Raw genomic sequence first — 17,888 nt, forward strand, 5'->3', positions numbered from 1 at the left:
CATATATCATACTTCTCTCTAACAGTATGTTACTTACTGTTGTTACAACAACTAAGATTGTGTTATGGAGAGGGAAGTGAAGCACTGATTAAGTTTCGGTTTTTCAATTTGTATGTGTAAGGGAAGTTTGGCTCTGGGTACATGAGCACACAAAACCCTGTTTGGGTCCTTTTGCTCTGTGTGAATGTTAGAACTCATGTGCTGTTTGTGACAATGCTTGTGACATTGTCACAAGAGAAAAATGGTGGGTTTTGAGGGTAATTATAACCAGATGAAAAAAAGTCAGTTATGTACAAAAATGTTGCAAAACTGTCATATTTGATGCATTGAATCAGTGATGGAAGTTGTTCCCTACGCTGTTTATTTCTCTTTTTTCTGTCATTCACAAGACTCCACGTTGCTGAAGTACACTTGTAAGATTGTACATTAACAAAGAAACCTGAGAAAAAAGATACTAAAGTCTCCTGAAACTTAGATTTTTTAAAAGTTTTGTGAACACAATATTGTTTACTTCAGTAAAACATTTGCCTGTGGTTTTAATACTCTGGACACCATGGTGTTTTGCTGTGTGGGATGTGTAGGAATGACCAGAACTTAGGAATTATTAAAGGCATTATACTAGTTTAAATTTGCATTTAAATGGCAAAATGGGAGAACGTATGTCTAATAATAGACTTTCACAGGTAAGATGGGTTTCAGCTGCTGGGATTGCACAGAGCAAGTTGCTTAGTGTTGAATTTTTACTGGCTTAAAAGAGCCAAAAAAGCTCAGTACAGGGGGGATGCTGTTGTCACCAAGGGGATGAAAACATGAAAAGGAAAAACCAGTTCACAAAAAGCTAAATAAATTCATTATGAAGAAGGAAATCACATTTGTGAAGTGATCAGGAATAAGTTTCTTGGTGTCAAACAAACAATAATTACAGCTGCTGGAATCATAACATGGCTGAGATGGAGATTGGCTTTCTCCTAGACTCTTTCTTCAGCAGCCATCTGCGTGCTTCCTGCATGTTATTTTGGAAGTCTTTCTACTGCAAAGCAATGAAAGTTGTTTATTGGAGTGAGAAAAGCAGTAGCCAAAGAATGGCTGACTCTGTATGGTAGACGGTGTTTGTGATGTCTGCACTGACAATTTTTAGGAATAAGCAGGTGGCTGTGCAAACTCATCAAAACAGCATATAGCAGAGCATCACCACCTGGAGAATAACATTGGGGTCTAGTAGTGTTGATTTCATCTGTTTGCACTACATTTCCTAAATTCTTCCTTCTTTGCTCTTTTTCCAACCCCTTCCCTCTTTTTCTTAAAGAAAGTGCTAGAAAGAAGCAGGAAGGGATTGTTGGCAGTTCCAGGGTCTGTTTTGCCCAGCATACCCCATCGCTTCCAGCAGAAAGCCCTCGACCTTTGAAGCTTAGAAGCATACTTGATATGAGCCCTTTCACCGTGACAGACCACACACCAATGGAAATCGTGGTGGATATTTTCCGGAAGTTAGGTCTGAGGCAGTGCCTTGTCACACACAATGGGTGAGTACAGTGGCTCCAGTGCTCATCATTCTGTTACAGGAATTTTCACTTCCAGCATCGCTGTTTGAACCAGGATGTATTCCACCATCATGCTACTTGAACCTGCGAGTTTGTTACTGCAGCTGAGGGATCCCAGTTATTCGTTAAGAGTGTGCTGTGCTGTGGACCTCTTAAAATCTTACTTCTCCCTTGTAGTTCAAGCAGACAGCTAATTTCAGTAATTTTAAGATGTTCTGTTCAAAATTAGCTCTCAAGTTTGTGTGTGCAACTGGCTACACGGAGCAGACACAGTTTGACTCACACTAATTTAGTTGTGTGGTGCACAGTCCAAAGGCCTGTATTTCCTTGTTCTTAGAAACATGTGGGTAGTGTGCAGTGCATCACCTATTGAACAGCTACAAATGTGTGAGTTCATGAAGAGTAAGGGAGAATATGGTTCAGTCAGTAGCTCCTCCTCTGGAGCTTAGTGATGGCCATTACCACCAAGCTCTTGGTTTTGGAATACTAACAACTAAATTGTTTTCTACTAATTATAGAACTTCAGTCTGCAACATCTCTTTCTGCATTTCAAAATGTTTCAAGGAAGTAATCTAAGATTTAGAATGTTTGTAAATGAGACTACAGGGACTTGTCATGTGATTACCCACTAAACAAACCAGCCCTAGGCATGGAAACAGGAATGTTCGTTATCATTGAATCTTATCTAAACTATTGCTGCTGCTTTTTTTTTTAACTACCTTTTTTGTTTCCTGTCTAGATGTTCCTTTAACATTCTGCTTTCCTGTATTCCTTGTGTTAAACACACTCAGCATTGCAGCTCCTATCACAATATCTTGCTTTCTCTTTAGCATGTGTTTTAAGGCACCTGGAAGTGAAGCATTATCTGTAGTGCACATTATTAAGGATCAATGGCCATGCGACAAACCCCAAGAAACATGTAATATGGATGGGATCTTTCTTGTTTTGTTGTGGGCAAAAGGTCTGCTGTTACAAGTGGCAAATATTGAAATATCCCATCATTTTTTGAGTTTATTTTTTCAGATGTATTTTAAAGCAAAGAAATTTTACGTGTTCTGCTTTTCTTTTTCTTCAATGCATGTCTGCATTGAATGGCAAGCAGACATTTTCAGAAGCACAAAATACTTGTAAAATCCCTCTGTGATGGGAAAAGGACATTGTGACCTGACACTTAGAAGTCAGTGGAAGCATGCAATTCTTGGTTTGGGACGGGAAATTTGAATCGATTAAAAACTTCAATGAAGGATATTTACTGTGATTTTTTTTCTTTCTTAGTTTCTGTTGTGATTGAGTGCTCAAACATTGACATGGATATTAAAAATTGTCTCTTAAGGCTTTGACAAAACTGTGTCAAACTGTACTATAATTTTTAAACTATTGTATGATAAAGGATCAGCAAGTCAGGATGGCTTCAACGATTCACAAATTTGACAGTTTAAAAACGTGTTGCATGATGTTGCATGAGCACGCTGTCCACTACAAAGAGATCAGATAGTAAATACTATTCACAGTGATATTTGGCCATGGCATATAGCCATGTGGACATGAAGGTCTAATGTCTACCCATATAAATAAACATAGCATCTTATGGGTTCCAGTCCAGATTGGAATAGGAACTGTGCAGAAATTGATATTGATGACAAGCATAACAATATGTAAAAACTCAGTCTCACTCTTCCTGATTTGTACCAGAATAACAACTCCAGGGCACTGCTCTTGATAAGGGCATGAGTGATATGCTCTGTCATGAATGACAAGTCTTTCTGAATTTGTCCATTTCTAGGGACAACAGAAAACCATGCTGTATAGTGCAGTTTCAAACCTCAGTTGTGATGACTGTACACATTTCATGCTTGGTTCATCTACTGTGGCTTCTTAAAATGAGAATAATTATCTGTGTGTGAGGAGAAACACCTATTAATAAAGGCAGTGGAGCAGATGTTAGTTTCAATGTCTCTAAAACATGAAGAGACATGAATATGGGGAGAAGGGATGAAGTATGCCTCCCTGATGTATACTTGATAGGAGAAACGTGCTCTATGGTGTTTGAAGATTTGATTGCATTCATAATTTTGTGAGGAAGAAAAAAAAGGCAACATCTGGGAAAGGATGCTGATTTTCAAATATTTTTTCATTTAATTATCTCATTAGTCATTTAATTATCTCATTAGCTTTCCTGCAACCATTCCCTTTTTGTTCCTTGAGTTTTTGTTACTGTTTTGTTTTCCTCTAATCCTTTTTCATTATGATTACAACTTTTTATTTGATTTCACACAGTTATTAGCATAACATGATCTGTTTCAGGATTGTCTTGGGGATCATCACAAAGAAGAACATATTAGAGCATCTCGAGCAACTAAAGCAGCACGTCGAACCCTTGGTGATTAGATATATCAGATCTCATAAATAGACACATTAGAAGTCAGGAAGCATGAAACTTGTGAACTGTTCAGGGCTTTTATGACATCAGCTGAACAATGAAATAATGTCATGCTAAAAATTTGTTATAAAACCATAAAACAATAGGTGCAAAATTCTTTTGTGGAAATTAACCTGTTAATATGGATGACCTGTTAGTCACAACATTAAAGGAAAGTAAACAACAGACTTTCTGATATTTTTGTTCTTGTGATCATAGTGATCCATCTAGTTGTGCTGATTTTCCCAGGTGGGAAAGCATGCAGCTAGGAATACTTTTTCCTGCCTAATGCAAATTAAGATTTTCATATATGTGACTTTATTTCCTGGCCTTGACACCTTTTAAATAGTTAAGTAGCAAAGTATCACATCTTTTGAGAAGCAAAGCCAAGCACGTTGTTAATGTATTGCAACATTGTATCTTCCCTTTATCAAGACTTTTTTTTTTTAACTACTATTTTTAGTGCAATTATGTGATTTTATGTGAAGTCTTGAGATTCTGCTGCTGTTACCTACAGCAGCAGTGAGCATGGTCCTTTATATAGTAAAGTTCAGTGACATTCCAAGCCACCAAGTGGCATGCTACTATGTTACGATTAACTTCAGAATCTAGATACTGTTTTAACCATGATGTTGTGAACTAACCTTAGATAGATGGTAGACTTTGTCTTAATTTGGACATGGGTTGCTGGTTACATCTCTACTAAACATACCCACCAAGTTTAGCTGCTTATGTGCAAAACATGCTAATTATGTTCTCATTTTATGCTAATATTTCACAAGTATTTCATGCGTCCTTTGATAAGACAAAATGTACTAACCAGAATAACAAGGGCAGCAGCTCATTCATTCTGCTCTTTGCTTCTCCTGTGATATTAGCCTTTTGGACGGTCTCACCCTTTTTCATATCTCACAGTGTTACCTTTTTTTAAAGCCATGAAGACTTTGTCATAAGAGCACAGTGTCTACATTGGAAAATGAAATTTCTCTTTTATTATTCACAATTAATTTTCTGAATCTGTAAAGTCCAAATCTAGTTAACTGTTGCCTGCTTCAGAAAAAGGTTCATGGCTAATACTGTGTGCTCCTATGAATACATTCAGCCTGAGCCAGTACATCAGACTGGGAGGATCCTTACTATGAGAAAAGAGAGGGAAGGGGAATTCAATTTGCACTTAGGATTCTGGGCCATCAAGCAGTACGTGACTTGTGATGGCTAGGTTGGAACATGCCTCCCCTATGAGATGGGATCAGTATCACTTCTTTTTCATACCTCTTCTTCCTTTGTCCCTCTTGGTTACTTTTTTGTTGGCATACACTAATCAAAATTTTCATTTTCGTAGAAACAAAAAGTTAAAAATTGTCATGGGCTCCATTTGTATTCCTTGTATGTCATTAAAATGGACTACAGCTGTCAGAGACCATCTGATATGGTGTCTCAGCATTGCTGTCTTTTAGCAAACCGGTGGTTACTCAATATTTTGATTAATAAAATGGTTTTGTCTAAATAACACAATCAGGCTGTTTACTTTTGCTCTATTCCTGTCAACAAAAAGTACTTGGCTACAGATTTGTTCTGCTTTGTTGTTTTCCTGCTTGGATTAATACAGATCTTCCATTTATCCTTTTCAGGCGCCTCCTTGGCATTATAACAAAAAAAGATATCCTCCGTCATATGGCCCAGACGGCAAACCAAGACCCCGCCTCAATAATGTTCAACTGAAACCCATAGCTGAGGAGAGAGAGGAAACGGAAGAGGAGGTTCATTTGTTGAATAGCACAACACTTTAGTCTGAGGGATACTTCTAAAATCAGAGACGAGAGCTGGGTTTTTGTGTAACAGTGCTGCTGGCAATCAATCAGGAGTTGGTCTGGGGGAATACGTGGCGAGGAGGAAGGCTGATGGGAGCATGGGAAGGGAGGAGCTGCTGTCCTGCACTGGATGCGTCCCGAGACGTCAGGTCTGCCATGATAGTGCAGTGGGTGAGCCGTGCGAGGTGGCACAATTCTCCCGCCCCAGCCTGGTACTTCAGCATTGAAGAGGTGTGTTATTAGTCCCTGTTTCTGGAGGGATTGTTCTGAATTGAGCCATCTTACGGAGACTGAAAGGTCTTGCCCTTTTTACCATTGAAAACTGTTGTGTTAACTCATGAAAATGTGTTAATTATTACACGTCACCTTTCTACATTCCAGAAGAGCTTTATTTCTCTCTCTCCTGAGCCGTAACAAAGCCTCTTTAAAATTGGTGTGCCCTGTTGAAGCAGTTGTTTCTCATATTGAGATGTATTGTGAGTTACTGAGGTCAGATTGCGAGAAGGGAGGTTTTTCTTGTGCCATTAAACGCATAAGTTTGTACATCATGGAATGGTTGGAGCAGTACAGACCCACTGCATCAAAACCAGGTTGAACAGGTAGTACCTTGCAAGAATGATGTGAAACTTCTTTCAACCCTGTGTGCTGTTGTGATATGAAAGAAATTAAAACCAGGTGAAACTAGTGTTTCAAAGGAAAATACTGGGTTGGTTGCAGAGAATATCAGTAACGTGACCTGATCTTATGCAATTTTTTTATTATTGAGAACACTATGATGATATATACCAATGTTGTGCAGTATAAAGAAAGTACTGCTATTCCACTAGTTAAGAGCTGGAATAATTCTGTATACGTGTATCTGGTAAAAACTGCATGCTACAACACTGGAGATCCTTCCCCTGCTCCTGACCCACTCTGCCCCTAAAACTTGAGAACGGTCATTTCTTAATTTTTCTTGTCCACAAAAGGTGTTCCACTGCTGACATGGTAGGAAGAAATGTAACTCATAACTTGCACTAAATGTATATTATTTTTCTCGGAGTTTTACCATTCTTTATTTATATTTGTATGGATTGAAAGAAATCTGTTAAATATGAATCAGTTAATATCTCACATAACTAATTACCTTTTTAATGTGATTTTATAGAATAATTCATAATCCTCTGCAAGTAACGGAGGATTAACAAATGTTTACAACTAGATGAAGGGTTAAACAAAATGGTTTCTTTGTGCTCCAACATGCATATATGATCATTTTCAAATGTAACTCTCACTGCCGTTACCTTCACATTTCCTTTTCCTTTTACTAAGCAGATAACTGGAACAGCAATACTCAAATTTTATTACAAAAAACCAAAACCAGAACACTGCAGGGTTTTAAAAATAATAGGAAGAAAGCAACTATTAGGCTTCTTGCTACTTTTTCCACAAGTATAGAGGGATGTAAATGGTATGTAGCCACAGAAGATAAGCAGCAGGGTAGAATCAAATACTTGAAACTTTGGCAGGACTTGAAAATTCAGCAGCAACACACAGGCTAGCAGGTGACGTGATTGATCCCCACCTACTTTACTTTCTTCTTTCCAATCACTGCCTTGTTTGGTATTCTCTGTATCAGGTCACCACAAACAAAACATGTGCAAAGGGAAAAAGGCAGTATGCTGTAAGCTTAAAGAAGTGAGGAAAATTAAGAAACCTGCCTGGTAAAAAGCATGCTGTGTTACTGAGGATTACACAAAATATCCTTTTAAAAATTGTGCCAACAAGACTGCAACATTTGAAAATGCCTACAATAATAGGTCTCTCTAAGGCATTCCTTAAAGTTACTTCCGATGTCTTCATTTGCAAAGTACTGTCTGAAATACAGAAACTTATCAAACCAAATTCTGGTACTTTTGGCAAGCTTCAGAATAGTGCCTGTGCTTAAGTGCTCTGCTGAAGTCTTACCGTTTTTTTTATTGTGATTTTTTTTTTTGTGAGTACAAACCTGCCATCTACTTCTCCTCTGCTGCAGCAGCTAGAACCAGCAGGAAGTGGAATGTGCCTCTGGGCTGATACTAGTTGGCCCACAGGGTTTGGAAATAGAATAGGAAATTGGCTTGGTTTTAAAATGGAAGTGTTGCACCAACTGGCTGTACTCTTCAATGTGAAGTCAGTGCCAGCGGTTCTAAATTTGTTAAATTGCATAAGCTGAAGGAAACTCTTTGCTACAAGGCAGCTCTGGAAGTTGTCTGTGATACCAGTTTCTATTGCCTAAATTTTTCCTACAGTGGAAGAATAGAAGTGCTACACATTTGAAATGTCTGCCCTGTCAGTGTTCTCACTGAATGCTGCTGCATCTGCTGTAATAACTTGCACCCAATTCTACAGGCCCTGCTCTCTAAATTAAAATACATCTCTCACTCCTGCTGTTTTATAATTTCAGTATGGATCTGAAGTGCTGCATATAAGTTGTGTATCTCTGCTCTTCTTACCTGCTAAGCTTTCCCTGTTGACATTTAAAATGTCCACAGGTAAGCAAGCGTATGTTGGAGGTTCTGATTATGAAGTGTGTGTGCCTGTGCTGTGCAACAAGAGTTTTCTAACATTAAAACTTCCAGCGCCTTACTCAAGTTACTAATTTGGAAAAAAAGCAAAATGTGGTGGATGGGAAGGGGAAAGTGTCAGCATTTTTAAAAATATTATTTTATTTTTAGACCATTTCAGTTACTGGTTCATGAAGAATGCATTCTTTGTTAATCTGTGATGTTGCATAGAGCTGTATTTAATATTGATCTTAATGTTTTTATTTATAGTAGTGTGGTAGAGCTGCATATCATTACAGTAAAAATTCAGATTACTGTAATGATTTAAGCAAACATTAAAAACTTCTGTATGACCATTTACTGTTCTGTCATGTTTTCCCGCTGTTTGCAACAATTTATTTCCCTGAGAGAAAAATCACAAGTAAGAGCTTAACATACAAATCTAACAAGAAGGTAAAGAAAATAATGAGTTTTAGGAGGAGAGGCAGTCAGTCTTTGTATTGCACAGCATTTGGTTACAAGTCAGCAGCCAAGTCAAGCAGAGCAGTGTTAGGAGTTTTGTGGGGTTAGTTGGGTTTTTTTAAAGGCATTAAGAAACTGTTTTGAGTTACAGGATAGTTGGCTTCCTGGTATAAAATTTTTGCAAGTGAATGATGTTTTTATTATCTAAATGCCAGGATGATGTAGCTTCTATGGTGTACATGATTATTAGCTCTGGGTTTGAAAGAAAGGTAAGTTAGACATCTGTTGATGATGTATACTAATAATACACAGGACTTCAATTTCTTTTCAGTTGGTGAAATAGTTTTCCTTCTCAATTAGAGGTTAAGAGGTAGGACTGGAAAATCCAGCCAAAGGTCCCCATTTCTACCCATTTAAGTTCATAGATAAATAGCAATGTGCAAAATAAGTTCTGTTTTGTTCCTTGTACTAACTTACAGGGCATTAATACAAAGGTCTTTTCTGCTTGGAACTTGAGAAGTGAGAGGCAATGAGACCAACTTTTCAAGTAAGTACCTGCTTTTGAATGTACAGGAGCATAAAATTTCTGGGTTTGGGCTCAGTAGGGGGAAGGTTTATATGCTGACTGAAGGAGATAGAGTTGTCCATTTTCTAACAGGAGGTAAGGTGTGTGATTGTAGGAACAAACTTTTCATTTAAAAACTCATACACAGTCCAACTTAACTACACAGTTAATTATTTTGGTTTATGCTGGAGGAGGCTGTTCAACAGTAGGCACAACTGTGTCATTTGAGTTTGCTGGTAGTGGTGTATAATGTTCCTTAGCAATGCTATCATCATTAGCAGTTGTGTGAACTGAAATCAAGTCACTACAGTCCTGGTGAGTGACAGTTAAGTGGTTTCAGTTGCTTTCTGGACCAAGCAGTTGCCAAAAATACAGCTATAGTAGATGAGGAGGAAATAAAGCAGTGGGCCCATGGACTTCAAAACACTTGATTTGCATCTTGTACAAAATCTTTTAGATTCTATTTCTCCACAGCCAGATTAATCAAAAGGGCATGACTCAATCTGACTAATAAGGTAGATAAATCTCAATTCCACTCCTGTTGCTATCTTCTACTGTCAGATGGATTGTAATCCTATTTGTTCCCTGTTAATTCAGCAAGATCCAGCAGCTTGAGACCAGATTTAGTGCTTTATTGCAATGCAAAAGGGACAGCTGCTGCAACTTGTATTTATACCTGTTTGTGGGACAGCTGCCGAAATGTGTGTCAGTAAAAAACACGCTTAGAAACAAGGCACGAGAAGTGTGGTGGCGTGTCTGCTGCCTCGCACGTAAACGCTGTTGGCCCTGTGGGCGCTCCGTTGCGGCAGGCAGGATGCCCAGGAGCGCCGGGCTGAGCTGCAGTGCCAGGCGGCCGCGGCAGAGCGCGCGGGGCCCTAGCGCGGGGACCCCGCCCGCACGCGCGAGACGGCCGCGCGGCGCCTGCCCACACACACCCCCCCAGCCCCGGCACCTGCGCGCCTTGCTCCGCGCCTCGGCGGGAGCTCGGCCACAGCCACCCTCCTCCGCACCCGCACCCACCCGCGGGGCGCGCAGGCATCACAGGAGCCGTCTGGTTCATTACAAAAGCTTTACTGCCTGTGGGGGACACTACCACCCGCTACAGGGGAAAAACACACAGCGAAGGAAATCCCAGGCCCGAGGACGCCCAGCACGTCAGGGCAACAGCTGGTCCAGCTTCTCCTCCCGGCGGCTGGCCAAGTGCACCTCAATTATCTCGGCAAAGAGGTTCCTCTTCAGCAGGGTGTACGCCAGGGGCAGCAGCTGGCCCACGGTCTTATGGAAGTACTGCCAGCAAAAGAGAACACAAGAGTCGCCCTGGGGCGTCAGGGGCTTTAAGCGCAGCCCCCGCGCCCCGGCTGTCACCCATCCCTAAGGCCCTGCAGCAGGGCCGCCCTAGGTGACCTGAGCTGCTGCAGTAAATGGGAAGTATTTTTGGCAGTGGAAGGGATAACAATTACTTTTAAGGCAGGCAGACATCAGCAGCCGGCTGCTCAGTTTCAGTCTTTTCACACGGCGGAGCTCAATACAGAACAAAAATCGAATGGAATCTTTACCTGTGATTAAGTGCTTGTAAGGCAGTGATCTTAATTATGGTATTCACTAACAAACCCAGCAAAAGACACCTGATAGGATGCCTTTTGTGCAGCCATATAGGCACAGCAGGGAGTCAGCTTATCTCGGTTCAAATTCTTTCAGCTGCAGTTACTGCAGCAATCCGTCTGTTCCGTGAGCCTACCGAAGGTGAATGCTTGCAGCCTCACAGGTATTTGGGGGCAGGGACTACGGCTGTTCAGTGTCTCTAAAGCAACAACTTCCAGCTTATTGTCTTATCCACATCAAATCAAAACTGTCAAATGCTGCCTTAATGCTTCCAGATTGTGCTTTTACACAAGAAGTTTTCAATTCAACATGGAAGGGTAGCTTTAGTGTACCTTTTTACATGGTCTTTAAAAATTAAGGATTTTCTTGTAGACTTGCAAAATTCCCAAGGATAATTAAGCAATAGAGGTGGAATGAAGGTCTATGACAGAACAACTCCTGCTACCTGCATAAGTGAGACTGTTATAGTACTCACATGTGATCCATAGCAAAACAGGTCCATACCCAGTTCATACCCCATTCCGTAGTCACACTCATCATTAGCGAACTGAACAAAGGTCAGCATTTCTTGGATAGGGGCAAAGGCCTTCAGTCTCTCATCATCTGTAGGAGCATCAACTATGGCCTTACAAATTTTTTTAAGGTTAGCTGAAAAAAAAAAAATCAGAGCAGAAACATTAGCATGTTTAAATAAATAATTTTATTACTCCACAGAAGTAACTTTTGACAGTCTTCACACGAGTGCAAACTGAGCAAAGTGAGCATAACCTGAGCTGCTGGTGAAAAACATTCCTCCTTCCCTTTGCTGCTCACTCTTGCCTCATGCTTGTCTGTTTCAGCTCCCCATACAGAAACAAGCATTTCTATGCTGAACTTGCATCAGGGAACTCATTCTGGGTAGAATAATACTGGGCTAAGAAGTAAGTCTTCAAATCTGTTAATGTAGATCGGTTTTTCAAATCTGCTTCCCGCATGGTTGTGCCAACACAAGAAAAGGTCACCTGAATTACTACTACAGGAATTATTAATCTATATTTGACATGTTTTACTGATTCTCATCTGGTTAATTCACAGAAAACACCTGAGCTCAAGTGTGAAGTTTAAGACTTCTGCCTTCTACTCCCTTATATTCTGTAAGTAGGAAACAGGAATGCAGTTTGGTTTCAGAATAAACACGTGTATGGCGAAAGGTTATTTACTTAAGACCATAGAAACAAGATATTTACCATTTGTTTCAGGAAGTTCTCTATATCCAACATCATTTTTATCTACAGGAACAACCAAGCCTGCTCCATGAAATGCTTTGGTCACCACCTAAAGAAAGAGACAGGAAAGTGAATATAGCACTGTAAAGCAATACTGTGACACAAACTCACTAAACATCACTAGTAGTCAGGTGTTCATGACGGAGCCCAATACATCAACTTAGTTTTAAATTATATAGCAGAACCTTTAGGTATTGAGGTTTGAAATAACTGGGAAATCTGTTTCAATCAAGTTCTGACCTTTAGGAATGCTTGTAGTCACTTCTGTAGCACATGTGGTTAATCATTTGTGACAGGTATATGAAAAGCCTCTACTACTAATCACCATCATCCTTAGTCGTCCTGTTTCTAATAAATTCAATGCAACTGTTAAACTTTGAAGCAGTTCTCCATGCTCTTCATCTGTTTTAGTTTGTAGACTACTTATAATTGAATGCAAAGCTATGGTTTACAGGAGTAAAGTGTTTTGATTTAATCCTCTTATCCAAAACACAGTAATAGTTATCTTGTCTCTCCTGAAGTTTTATAGATGGAGCTGATTAGATCTGCTAATTCGTAAATGAAGGATGCTTACTGACTGGAAGGAAAAATAGAAAAATAATGGGAAACAGACAAGTGCATGAAAAAAGTTTAACAGAAATCAGTTCTCCCCAGTGGATCAGGAAAGTCATACTTTCTTATCTCTCTGTTTCATCTTCATGGTTTTTTGTTCCAGAGAATAGCCCAGTTCTTTTGCTGTTCTTGCTATTTTTTCATCTATATCTTTCAAAATAGCTTTTTTCTTTTTATCAGTCACTTCCTTAAGTTTTTTGGACAAAAATAATCTGCAAACAGAAGAAACGAGTTTTAAAAGAACTTAGTAGAAAACAAACAAATGAACAGCCACCTAATCACTAAACCTCCAAATCTTATACTGAAGATTTGCAGTTATGTGTTTATTTATACACATAGACTTGGGAATGCGAGACTCTTTTTAAAGAGAGTCTAGGACAGGCAGTAGTGGCATTTCCCGTATTTGCATTACAATACAGGTGTTGAAGATTCTCCTGTTCGCGTCTCTCAAGAACTCCATTTGTTTCGTCAGTGCCACAATTATTTGTCATCCAAGTCATGCACATAAATACACATCTTTCAAAACAAGTTTCCTCGCTTAACTCTGCCGTACAAAAGCCTTCTTTTGCAGAAGCTACTCTTCAGCATGCTTTCATTTACTGACACGCCTGTCCTTAGAGAGCTTTCCGTTTTTAAGTGACAGGTGAGGAAATCTGTTGTGTACATTCATGATACAGGGCCACGTAAAGCTTCATGAATCGTACTGAATTACAGATTTATATAAGTGTTCATCCTGCCCCTGGCCAGCAATATTTCTTGTAGCCACTCCTTTTAAATAAAAATACATTAGCATTTTTAGGTAGGCAAGAACAACTATATACGAGTTACTTCCTATAATATTCAGACTTCCTTCACCACTGTTTCAGATGCCTATACTTTACTTATTGAGTATTTTAACACAGACAGCGGGCATTTTTTTCCTCTACAGCCTATCCTTGCTGCTCTATTTTAAGAAATATAATTAACATTTTTCTGATTTCTTTGTAAAAGCAAAACACTGTCAAAAAGCCTTTTAAGGCAACCTTAAAATCTTGACAGCAGGAGAAAGCGAGTTATTTTCTGATAAAGTTAGCTGCATTATTCCACATTGCATCTCCTAACTGTTTAAATATGGTTCTTACTTGACTGCAGCAAAGACATTATCACCAACTTGTGAAATCACACAGCCTTTCTTAGCTTCATTTGCACCAACCCACACTGGAAGCTCATCTGGCACATCCCTGTTCAGGAAAAAAGTACAAATAGGAGAAATGCACACAGCTTGACTATTTCCAAGTAAAAGTGCCTCTGCACCACACTGTCATCTCTTTCAGAAGCCTATGACGAAATACCCTTACATCTAAAGCTCTAAAAATCTTATAGTACAGCTTTGAAAGGAGCTTGTCAATAGGTGCAGAGAGAACACAAACTCCCTTAATTTGTAAGGCTTGAATTTTTTTTCAATGTGTCACAGCAGAAATTAAAAGATTAATATCAAGGTGCTTAGGAAGGTTAAATTTGGTCTTCATTCTCAGTACCTGTGGTCTTTTTCAATGAAAGATACCCATGTGTGGTACTGACTACCACAATATCCCACTACAGAAGAGACTGTTCAGCCATAATACATAGTCCTCAAATCCTGTCTTATGCAAAGAAGACAATAACAAGCTACACATAGTTATAGTTCTACAAGAGTATATATTAAATACCTGAAATATCCCATGTGATACTGTGTTTTGCTATCCCCAACAAGTATAGTCTGAAATTCTGGAGGATCATAGAAGAATCTCCAATGAAGATTGAAGTTTGGATCTGCTGATTTTGCTTTTTTGTGTTTTCCAGCAAGGATATCGTATGGTCCAACAAGCCGAAGACCAACACTTGACACAAGTGCATCTGAAAAACAGCACACAAACTGCTTTACTTTCTGGTGGGTACATATCTAAACAAAGAAGTCCCTGTCACTTAGGTATCCAAAGCTTCCATAAATCCAAACTAACCCTCAGTTTATTCAGACAATGAAAGCTGAGACATTCTTTTCTTTTGTTATCTTTCATTTGTAAGGTTAATACAACTCTCATAACAAGTACTGGTTTACTGTTCAATGGCCAGATGAAAATTGGTAATGAGTAATGCCCCTCAGTGGTCGGTACTGCAACCAGTACTGTTTAATATCTTGATCCACAAAACAGACCGTGGGATTGACTGCACCCTCAGCAAGACCAGAGATGGCATCAAGGCAAGTGGTGCAGCTGACATGCTAGAGGGAAAGGATGTCATCTAGAGGAACCTGGACAAGCTTCACACTGTCTTTGAGAGTGAAGGTTAGAAAAGGCAAAAATAAATTGAAAAGCTCACCACTCGGTTTCTCAGGATCTAGCTCCTCACAAAACTTCCAAAACTGATAGAAGTCTTCAGGCAGCCTAAGCCGATAGCATGTTTCTGCTTCTTGATAAAGACTGTCAGGGACGTCTGCCTGATGTGACCTTCTCTTCTTGACATCTCCATTTTTGTCACACTGCAGATTGGAAAAAAACCCCAAACAACAACATGCCAAAGTTCCTTTAGTTGCTATCAGTTCTATTAAAAGACAAAATTTCTGTGTTAATGGAGAAGCAATAACTAAGACCATTCAGTCATGTTTGTTACTCACAGCTGCATAGATACTGATTAGAGCTTCTATTCTGGACAAAATCCCTTAGAAGTACATTACCTCAGAGATAAGTGCTAAGCATGTGAAATAGCAAAGCAATATTTCTATATTAATAGGGCAACAGAACCAACAGAAGAATTATTAATTAATCAAGGAAAGGACTAAGAAATCCCAGCATCTAAACTTGACAATATTTCTAAATGCCCATTTCCAATCAGAGAGCAGCTTGTATCCAAGAAACCCATGTGCGTTACAGACAGTTCCAAGTGGGGATACTCTTCTGTCAGGTTTGCTTGAAGGACAACTAAAACACGCAGCTTCTGTCATACCCGAACTACACACTCCTGGCGTGGTAAGGCCAGCCACCTCATTCCGATATAAACCTCCTAGTACTGGTAGGCATCATTACCCTCCTTCTGTAGTACAAATAGTCATTATCTAATTTTTTAAAAGCGAGGTTTCTTTTCCTGTTAGGGCAGCACAAGGAGGCAGGCATTTCGCCTCTTACATGGGCCGCCATCAGGTACTGTAGCACAAGTACAGCTTCCCGCCGGTCTCCCCGAGCGGATGGGGAGGCTGCGGCGGTTGCTGCTTACAGCGCACCTGAAAGGTGGCAGTGCCTGGGTTTGGGAAGCGACGCTCCCGTGCCAGGGAACGGGTCGCCCGGAACTTTGCTCAGAGCCACGGAGCAAACCAGAGCGTGAAGCAGGGAGACAGGGCCAGGCACCATCACAGGGCATCCGCGCCTGTTGGAGCTGAGCGCCCCATGAGCGCGGCCCCCGCCAGCCTGTCCGGGTTGCGGGTCCCGCCGGGCGCAGCCCCCCGCGCCAGCCCCTCCCCCGCGCCAGCCCCTCCCCCGCGCCAGCCCGCTGGCAGCACCTGCTCGCCGGCCGGGCCCGCCACCCCGCGCGGCCTCCGCTTCCCGCCGCCCGGCATGCTCCCGCCGGCCGCATCGCGCCCGCCCCGCCGCTTCCGAGGTCGTGCTCCGCGCCTCCGCGCATGCGCAGCCGCCGGTGCGCGTCCGCCAGCCCCTCCGGCAGGCTCGCTCTGGGGGCGGCGGGAGGAGCGGCTGCGCAGGTGGCGCAGGGGCCGTCCCTCAGGGCGCGGGCAGCTTGGCTGCTGGCCCGGGGAAGGCGGCGGGCGGGCCCGCGCAGCGGCTGGCTAGGCCTTCGCCCGCTGAGGGGACGGCGGCGAGAGGCACGAAACCCGTTTCTGCCCATGTAGGCACCTTGCCGCAAGGTGAATGAGAACTTTTTCTAGGGCTATACCTGGCTGTACATCTTCTCGCCGGCTCCTCTGCCAGCCTCCTCCGAAACTGCCCGTCAAGAGAAGGCGGATTAGGGGCCTCGGGAAGAGGGGGCACAACTGTACAGCATAGGCCGTGTTAGCAGGCATCGCGGCGTCTGAGGGACGAGGTGGGATGAGAATGAACACAGTTAACCTTTGCTTGCCGGCGAGTCTGTGGCTAGGTGCTAGAGAGAAGTCGGAAAGCGTGCAGCCGCGTTTCCTCAGGGGTAGGGTAGCGCACTCCGTGCGACGATATCTGCGTCCCAGGCTGATTTTTTACCCAAATTACGTAGACGAGCAAATTCCTCTGACACAATTTGGAGCTCTATATTGGGATGAGAGGAAAAAAAGCCTGAATCAGATGTGAGCTTCCCCGTAAGAAATGAATACCTAAGAGATGAGTGATGGAGGAGTTTTTTCACTACCCAGGAAAAGGGAAAAAAATAAGTCATATCCTCTAAGCCTCTGCTTTTGTATTCCTGGCAGCTGCCAAATGCTAGTGTCATCATGTCATTTCTGACTGGGGAGGGGGAATATCAAGGCAGTGAGTGTGATCAAAGCAGCAACATGTAACATGCAGCAACTGGGACACATTTCCCCGTTTAAGAGAAGCACATAACTGTATTGTACAATGATCCACTAATTCCGGCAAAGCATTTCAGCTGTATACTTTAAAAGAGGCCTGGAAAACCAACAGCACAGAATGAGGTGGTGGGAAGCTAGTTATACATCAACTTTCACCTTTTTTTCCTCTAAGTTAAGATTGCAGTGGGTTTATTTAAAGAAGCTTATTATGGTCTAGCTACAGGAATTCATTTGAAGTATGTGATCAGCAAGGATGCATAAATTCAACAGAGGTTTTTTATCTTGCAATCTGTTAAAGTTGCAAATACTTGCCGTGGTATGGATGATTATTATCTTAAGCCTAGGAATAAGCTGTAGTGCCTGTCAGCCACCTATGACATGGACAGTCATAATGACTAATAGAGAAATGAGGCACAAAAGCTCACCAAGAAACCGCAAATGTAATTTTCTTCCTGAGAAGTGTGAAGAGTACTACCCCAACATTGCTTTGGGAAATGCTTCCCAATTGTGATGGCTTTGCACCAGACAGAATGTGGAATTTACCCTACAAGTAGTACATAGCAACACTTGCACAGAATTTGC

The 17,888-nt window shown here is 41.3% G+C and overlaps 2 protein-coding genes across 10 annotated transcripts in view; one reads left to right on the forward strand and one right to left on the reverse strand.

Moving 5' to 3' along the window:
- The window catches only part of CLCN3 (chloride voltage-gated channel 3), a 122,761-nt gene extending 114,109 nt beyond the window's left edge, over positions 1 to 8,652 (forward strand). For 7 of the 9 annotated variants that reach the window (XM_064148830.1, XM_064148832.1, XM_064148831.1 and 4 more), the window contains 3 exons: positions 1,307 to 1,523; positions 3,846 to 3,921; positions 5,592 to 8,652. In XM_064148830.1, the coding sequence (XP_064004900.1) occupies positions 1,307 to 1,523; positions 3,846 to 3,921; positions 5,592 to 5,750 (452 nt within the window). In that variant the 3' untranslated portion in view covers positions 5,751 to 8,652. The remainder of the gene's footprint in view (positions 1 to 1,306; positions 1,524 to 3,845; positions 3,922 to 5,591) is intronic. The other 2 variants (XM_064148837.1, XM_064148839.1) reach the window with 1 other exon arrangement.
- A 1,726-nt stretch (positions 8,653 to 10,378) lies between these two features.
- Positions 10,379 to 16,669, reverse strand: LOC135178190 (histone PARylation factor 1). Its single transcript, XM_064148840.1, is given in 9 exon segments — positions 10,379 to 10,610; positions 11,401 to 11,573; positions 12,152 to 12,239; positions 12,864 to 13,014; positions 13,924 to 14,022; positions 14,491 to 14,677; positions 15,140 to 15,299; positions 16,314 to 16,393; positions 16,396 to 16,669. Coding segments are annotated over 9 exon segments (1,329 nt in total). The 5' UTR covers positions 16,655 to 16,669; the 3' UTR covers positions 10,379 to 10,478.
- Positions 16,670 to 17,888: the final 1,219 nt, after the last annotated feature.

The sequence above is a fragment of the Pogoniulus pusillus genome, chromosome 9 (assembly GCF_015220805.1).
Source record: "Pogoniulus pusillus isolate bPogPus1 chromosome 9, bPogPus1.pri, whole genome shotgun sequence".
Lineage (NCBI taxonomy): Eukaryota > Metazoa > Chordata > Aves > Piciformes > Lybiidae > Pogoniulus > Pogoniulus pusillus.